A 7410-nucleotide genomic window follows, 5' to 3' on the forward strand; every position below is an offset into this window, starting at 1 on the left:
TTTTCTTCTGAAATCTACAATCTTCTCTCTAAATTTTTTCTCCTTAGGGATCAGATGATACATCAGATCTACACCTGCCACAAAGCCACTTACCAGCTCCCTTTGCTCACCTTTTGATCTTTTGATCCATCTCGGATGCAGCCAGTCAGTCTCATGAAAGAACTGTTCTTATGCACAAATTCTTTCTGAATATTTTCCTTGCAGTAACTTAGAAGGTGAATTCACAATTTTTCTTCAAATATCTGTATGTCAACCATGATAAATCTTTTGTTTTACTCAGGGTTAAATAAGAACATGTTTTGATTTATTTTGCTATCAGAAACAGATCTGTAGCTGCAGAACATATTCCAATTTTCCTCTATTATAGGTAAATAAAAACTGGGATGAATAAAAAGAGGTCTATAGCCCCTTCATTTAATGTTGCTTTGTAAACCGAGGACATCAAATCAGAGCCCTGAACATCCTCTTTATTCAAAATCCAACCCCAACAGATAATGCATTTATCCCACAGAATACACAGAGGTTTATTTCAATGCTCAGCCCTCCATTCATAAACCAATATCCACCTAAAAATAAATAACATCAACAGCATTTTTGGTCAGATGCTGCAACTTAACCAAGTCTTGCATTCTGTGCTTTATTTTCTTAGATCCTATGATCTGCAGTTGCAGAAGGCACACATTGGACTCTGCTTTAAGCTTTTAGTGTATCAAAGAGGAATAAAATAGGACTAAGCAAGGCGCTTCGTTTCCTGATGCTTTCAAGGATTTCTCATTTCTGGTGCTGTAAATGTAAACTATAACCCCCGTCTCCGAATATAAAAGAAAAGTAACTTTAAACTCTGTGGTGAAATATAAACATGCTGGATTGTAAACATCAGGAAGGTTTTAGCCCACTCAAGGGAGAATTTTGATAGTTCACTGCAGCTCTGACAGACTTCAAACCAGTCTGGATGGAGAAAGGTTTGCAAATGCAGAAGTTAAGTGACCACAGAAAATATTTCCTTTTACCCCCTCCTACATCAAGTGTTTACTAAATGTTTATTTAAGGAGCAGAGGGGATGTCTTTTTTTTTTTTTTTTTGTTAAACCTGGTTTTACCATTTCAAGACAGACTACCGTATAAAGAAGGTAATATTTCAAACAGTCTGTAGCGTCTTATGCTAGTAGAAATCATTGTAAACATCAGTTTGATGTTGCATCAAATTCCCACTTTTTACTTGTAAACAAACTTTTTATCAGGAAGATTTTTTTTAAGACCATCAGCGTATTTTGTAGTTGGAGAAATCATTAAGAAAATCATTTAAAAAAAAAATAATTTTACCTGTAAAGGTTTGTTGATCTTTAAACTTAATGAGCTGGTCAGAAATGATTCATACCTGTAATTATTTGGGAGCAAATCATTTCCAAAAACAGCAAAGCAATGAAATGAACAAGAAGTTTGTTTCTCTGCTGTGGAAGCATGACCTCCTACATGTTTAGGAATTTATTTTCTGAAAATCTTTCAGGTAGTGGAAACGTCACTCTGATTCTTCTTCCTGATTGAACCACAGTGTAGATGTGAGTGTGACATCTTGGAGCTTAGAGTTTTATTTTAACTGGCTGGAAGAAGTTTGTGGGTTTTTGGTCTGATCCGATCAGGTTATTTATCCGTGCATCATCCTAAATCTTATCTCCACAGTAGTGTGTTTGATGTAGTGTATTCAGACGCTGTCATTTCCCACAGACACAACAAGCTGCACTGGTTCCTTCGGTCTGGTCCCAGTTGACCATTGGTCATACAGTGTTGGGGAGGTAAAGAGAACAGAGCAGCATGTTCTGCCCCAAAGCCGGGAAGCGTCTGATGGCCTCCCAGCCGTCAGAGAATATGTTGTATTTCAGAAAGACGCGGTGCTCCAGGCTGGTGGGCAGCCCGATGTCCCGGCTCATGATGTAAACGCCGTCGTTGTGCAGCGTGCACGTCAGGTTCAAGCCTGACTTGGACGTGTTCTCCTTCAGATGGGTCCACTCCCCCGTTGAGACGTTGTATGACTGCACCGTCAGAACGTCCTCTGTCTGGCTGGGACGCCGCTGCCTCCGGCCTGCCTCCAGTTCGTGGGTGTAGCCGCCCACCAGGAAGATGGTGTCCTCCACCGAGAGCATCTGCTGCTTCCGGATGTGAGCCGGACACGTCTGGAACACCGACCAGCTGTCGGAGGTGGGGCAGTACCGTAGAACGCTGGTGTTTCTATCTGTCAAAAAATGCATTACATGAACAAGAACTTCACAGCCGTCAATAAATCTGTTAAGATACAAACCTCTTGCAGTGTATCCACCCATGACGTAGATCATACCCTGACACTCACAGGCTGAGAACTCAGCCAGAGGGTCGGGCATAGAAGACACACAGGTCCACCAGTCCTGCTCAGGGCCGTAACACTCCACAGTGCCCAGACACTGACCTCCCACAGCGTACAGCTTCCCCTGCACAGCAAGCAGCTTAAAGTTTGACCTGGATATGAAGACAAGGACATCGAAACGTGACGATTATTTATGTTGCATTTGTAATGTAACAATCACAAAACAAACATACATTTATCATATACTATATATTGTATATTGTATGTTTTATATTGTATATAGCTGTAGATTCTGTATATATATATAATTTGTCTGCATCATCAACGCAAAGTCAAATTCCTTGTAAGCAGAGGTGTCAAGTAACAAAGTACAAATACTTTGTTACTGTACTTAAGTACACTTTTTAGGTATCTATAATTTACATTCCATTACTTATTTTTCTTCCTACGCCTTATTTCTACTCATTACAGTTTCACACAAGTATCTGTATTTTCTACTCCTTACATTTTTAAAACAAATGTTACTCGTTACTCTTGGCTTTGGTTTAATGTTTATAAATATTATTTCACGTCATGTGCTCCATCCAATGCAGATCATTGGCTCCATCCACATCTAGTGAAAACTAGTGTAATTGGATGAGTCATGTAACGCAAGCACTCATTGGTTAGCTAAAGGAAATCATCAGAAGCAAGCAGGTGTTCTTCAAACTGCAAATGTGAATTGTCTATGCCATGCTACAATGTCAGATTCAGAAAAAGATGTTGAAATGTCTGAAAGGTCGGGCACAGGCGGGAGCTAATCGAGAGAAGGAGACCAACAAGACCTCCCTCATCCTCGGCTCTATCTCAAAGAATTTTTCAAAATAGTTGGAAAATTGAGCTTTAAATTCATATAGTGGCAACTGGCTGTTTTTTTTTTTAAAGGTTACTTTAGATTTATTTTGTAATTTTGTATACACAAGTGTAGACAAAAAGAAATTTCGTTTAGAACAGCTCTCTAGACAATTTATTTTTTAAAGTGCAGCCTTGATAAGGTAAGCAGCAGTTGTCATTGAGCAGCTACTAGTACTGCCTCCAGCTCCTGACTCAGGGGAGGAAGAGGACTATGATGATGATGATGATGCTGTGAGGGTGGTAGCTTCAACAGAGGCTGACGTCGTTGAAGCAGCAGTGGTGCCATCGGCAGGTTTAGCAGCGACAGACAATGCTGGAGAAGGTGTGGAAGCTGGAGGGGGCCGGGAGGAGACGGCTGGGAATGTTTAAGCATTTGGAAAGGAAGCATCTATAGTGCTCTCCTCATTTTCACCTGCACCTTTATACTTTTATACTTTAAATAGTTTCTGGAGCACATACTTTTTCACTTTTACATGAGCAAAAAGGTCAAGTTGATACTTCAACTTTTACCGGAGTGTTTTTAGACTGCAGTATCTATACTTCTACTTAAGTAACAAATGTGTGTACTTGTAAGTGCAAACCTAATTGGCAATGAATCTTATTCTCTAAATCCCATTATTTACTAAAACTAGGTACAAATTACAGGCTAACCCTTTAAAGTTGTTGGATTGAAAGGCAGGAGAATAAAAAATTGTAGTTTAAAATAAGTTATTGTACTTATTGTACGAGGGGCGTTCAACAAGTAATGCCCCTGACCCACTTCCAGATGTTTGATCGAGCTGAAATTTTGCATGTGACGTTATTTAAATCTCTATAGATTAAGCAGCAGATTACAGCTCTGAACTATTTGTGGGTTCTGACTTACAGGTTTTTGAATTGAGTCTGAGTTTCAGAGACTTTTGACCAAATGAAAGAACTTATAGTGATAATGTCCCATAATTATCACTATAAGGGTGACCAGGCCACAACCAATGTACGCTGAAGAGTGGCTGAAAGTGGATCGGCACCAGAACCTCTGGGTCAATCTATAGTGATCCAACAGGGAAAAACAGTCTGAAATGGAGCCTGTTGAGTGTCAAGCAGTGATCTGTTTTTTCTATTGGAAAGGACTCACACCAGGGGAGACTTTTGATGAAATTAAAGTAACTTATGGTGATGATGCCCTTTATATGACCTTGCAAATGTTTTACAAGGTTATACACTATAAGTTACTTTCATTTGATCAAAAGTCTCCCAAACTCAGACTCAATTTGAACACCTGTAAATCAGAAACCACAATTGGTTCAGAGCTGGAGTTTGCTATTTAATCTATAGAGATTTAAAATGCTTCACATGCACATTTTCAGCTGGATCAAACATCTGGAAGTGGGTCAGGGGTATTGCTTATTGAACGCCCCCAAAATCAAAATGACTAATTTCCAATCAAACACATCACAGGAAGGCTACCGTTTCTGATTGAGAGGAGCCACCTGGCTCCACTCGTTCCTGCAGGGGTTGTAGCAATGCACTGCAGAGATCTCCTGGTTTGTCATCCTGTATCCTCCCGCTATGAACAGGTAGTTATCCAGGACTGCAGATCCAAACCCCCTGACGTTGATCATGTCTGAGGTCAGGTTGTTGGCCAGAGGTTTCCACCGCTGCTCCACCTCTCCGTACCGAAGCATAGACCAGGGTTCGTCCTGCTCGGGCACATCCAGGGACAGACATTTGAAGTCTCCGATGGCCACCAGGGTGGCGGTGCCCTTCATGCGCATCTCCCGGACCTGATCCCTCACAGCTGGGGGCAGACTGTGGAACTCAGGCCGCCGCAGCATCGGATGATAGTAACAGCTCATGTATTTGAGGCAGGCGTTCCTCAGATCGTGGGTCCCATAAACTTCAGAAAGGCTGTAAAGTTCAACGCAGTTCTCCGGCCGGATCTCTGAGCTCAGCAGCTTCATGATGGAGGTGACCTGCAGAAAGGAAGCAGTCTCGATCAGATCCTCCAGTGTCTCGTTGACCACCTGGACGTTTGAGGTGTTGATGAACTCCAAGACGAGCTCCAGGCCCGGGATGCTCAGCCCGTGCAGCTGGACGGAGTCCTCCGTGGACTCCCTCATCCCGGAGCTGTACAGCGCTCGGAAGTAGTCGCTTTTCTCGATCAGCTTCCTTTTATTCACCTCGTAGGTCCTGTCATCCACCACGATGGCTATAATCTGATCCGCTGACATGTTTTCCCTGCTGTGTGTCAGCCTCCTGGATGATTTTGCAGTTCACCGGCGGGGCAACGCCGTGTGCGGTCTATATATGGTCATGTTCATCCCATAGTTTCCATGGAGCTAACCGGCTAGTCGGTTAGCAGAGACGGTTAGAGATAAAAAAAAAAAAAAAAAAAAAAAAAATAAACAACCACTTTTTTGGTGTTAACAATCGTCCATAGATCAAAAAAAAGTAGAATTCAGACAAAAAAGTGTCTAAATGATATCAATTAGTATTTTAGACATTTGAAATCACGATTTTTTTTTACATTTCATAAGCTCTTTCTTGGACGAACTGCCAGAAAGGTTCAATGTTTTGATTCTTTGCTTCCTCGCTGTGGAATTGTCTGCTGTGTTGAGGCGCGCATGTGCGTGTACTGCCACCTAGCGGTTTGTTTGTGAATGGCATGTCGTCCGAAAATCTGAAATGTCTAAAAAAAAAAAAAAAAGAGACAAAGAGTGTAAAAATGGATCACATAAAGAAAAATTGCTTTGTTAGAGCAGCCGAGACCAGACGCCTTTTTTTATCTTCATATATTTTTAGGTCCTCCATACATTTTAATTTAGGACATTAGTTTCGTGATTGTATTAAAAAATAAAACATGTATAATAAATATTTTTCATTGTCATGAAATCTAATTCTAACATTGTAGAAAATAATACTTAACTTTTTGAAGAAAATAAAAAAATGTTAAATTGTATCTTTTTTTTTTTTCAGCTGTCCCCAATACTTTGGACTTTTTAAGGAAAGACAGTGATATTCAGTGTTTTCTGTATTAGCGGAAGTGCTTTTTTATATAAGTAAATGTGCATTACAAAGTATTTAGGACATCCTGGACTTTCTTAAGCCCAGTTCCTTCAGGGTTAAACTCAACTGAGCTGATCTGATGCGCCTCTCCTGCTGTCAGTCAAGATAACACTAGTTATAACAATGGTGGCGTCAGTCAGTGGATTTAAAAGGTTTAACAACGATGGAGAAAAGCGCTGAGAAGTCATCCAGTCTGCGACAGGAAGCTGAGCTTTCAAAACAAAAGCCCTTAACAAATTTTCTGGAGTTTATATATCACTGCTAAATCTCTGCTTTTCATGTTTTCGTATGGTGCATTTTTTCCAAGATAAATTAGAATAGATCACATGCTTTGGGGAAAAAAACACCGTTGCCACCAGGGAAGGCCTTTGGACATTTTTTCACCCCTTTTAAATTGTTCTTTTTTTTTTAGGACTTATTGAATTGATGGTTTAGGTGTTTTTCTTTTTAATGGAACATGCCCTAACATTAACCCCCTTAAATTAACAATAGTATAATAAAATACATCAAATTTTCTTCTGACTTTTTATTCAAGTTAAATGCTTTCACCTAATTCCCCTGTTGCCCTAATGCAGCCTAATTAAGAAAAACCTTCTGGAACACAACTACACAAGCATATAGTAGAATCACAGCATTTCCTGTATATCTCTATCTCTTTATATATATATATATATAAAGCAAATGTGTGTGTGTGTCGGTGTATGTATGTATGTATGTATGTATAATTACATTTTATAAAAACCGTGGTACTTTGACAACATTAATAAAAATGGTTGAGATAAATAATTCTGCTAATATTAGTTGTAACATTAACAATTATAATCAAAATAGAAAACTGTATTAATGCACTCTATTTTCTTAAAATAAAAACATTGAAATCAAAAAGAAAATATAAGAAAATAATTCAAAAGATCAGCGGTAAAAGCATGAAACCTAAACTACTACCAAATATGTATACATAACTATGTACCTCAAATATAGCCAAGGAAATGAAAATAAAATCAAATAAATTCATGATTATAGAATTATTTTTAGTTTTATTTGATAGTGGATTTTAACAAAGTGCTTTACTAAATTAATGCTTTTAATTTGAAATCCCAGAAAGGAAGAAGCGCTGTGTAATTTTCTGTAGGT

The 7410-nt window shown here is 39.3% G+C and overlaps 1 protein-coding gene across 2 annotated transcripts; it reads right to left on the reverse strand.

The window, feature by feature from the left end:
* Positions 1 to 1083: 1083 nt before the first annotated feature.
* On the reverse strand, positions 1084 to 5824 carry klhl42 (kelch like family member 42). 2 transcript variants are annotated; one of them, XM_015375536.1, is made up of 3 exons: positions 4678 to 5822; positions 2296 to 2489; positions 1084 to 2229 (listed from the first exon to the last, which is right to left on the reverse strand). In XM_015375536.1, exons 1-3 carry the CDS (start codon positions 5439 to 5441, stop codon positions 1775 to 1777), a joined length of 1413 nt encoding a protein of 470 aa, XP_015231022.1. In that variant the 5' UTR covers positions 5442 to 5822; the 3' UTR covers positions 1084 to 1774. The 2 variants fall into 2 exon arrangements, with proteins under 2 accessions (XP_015231022.1, XP_015231025.1); XM_015375539.1 differs by having other exon boundaries at positions 1889 to 2225; positions 4678 to 5824.
* Between the last annotated feature and the right edge of the window lie 1586 nt (positions 5825 to 7410).

Source organism: Cyprinodon variegatus, unplaced genomic scaffold, assembly GCF_000732505.1.
Source record: "Cyprinodon variegatus isolate N-32 unplaced genomic scaffold, C_variegatus-1.0 Scaffold7, whole genome shotgun sequence".
Lineage (NCBI taxonomy): Eukaryota > Metazoa > Chordata > Actinopteri > Cyprinodontiformes > Cyprinodontidae > Cyprinodon > Cyprinodon variegatus.

Bases quoted from the DNA above. Each gene is read 5' to 3' on its own strand.
- klhl42 (XM_015375536.1), bottom strand. From the start codon at position 5,441: ATGTCAGCGGATCAGATTATAGCCATCGTGGTGGATGACAGGACCTAC. The intron at 2,490-4,677 runs GTAGCCTTCCTG...CTTCATATCCAG, and splicing joins GCTCCTCTCAATCAGAAACG to GTCAAACTTTAAGCTGCTTG. The intron at 2,230-2,295 runs GTTTGTATCTTA...ATTTTTTGACAG, and splicing joins GGGTGGATACACTGCAAGAG to ATAGAAACACCAGCGTTCTA.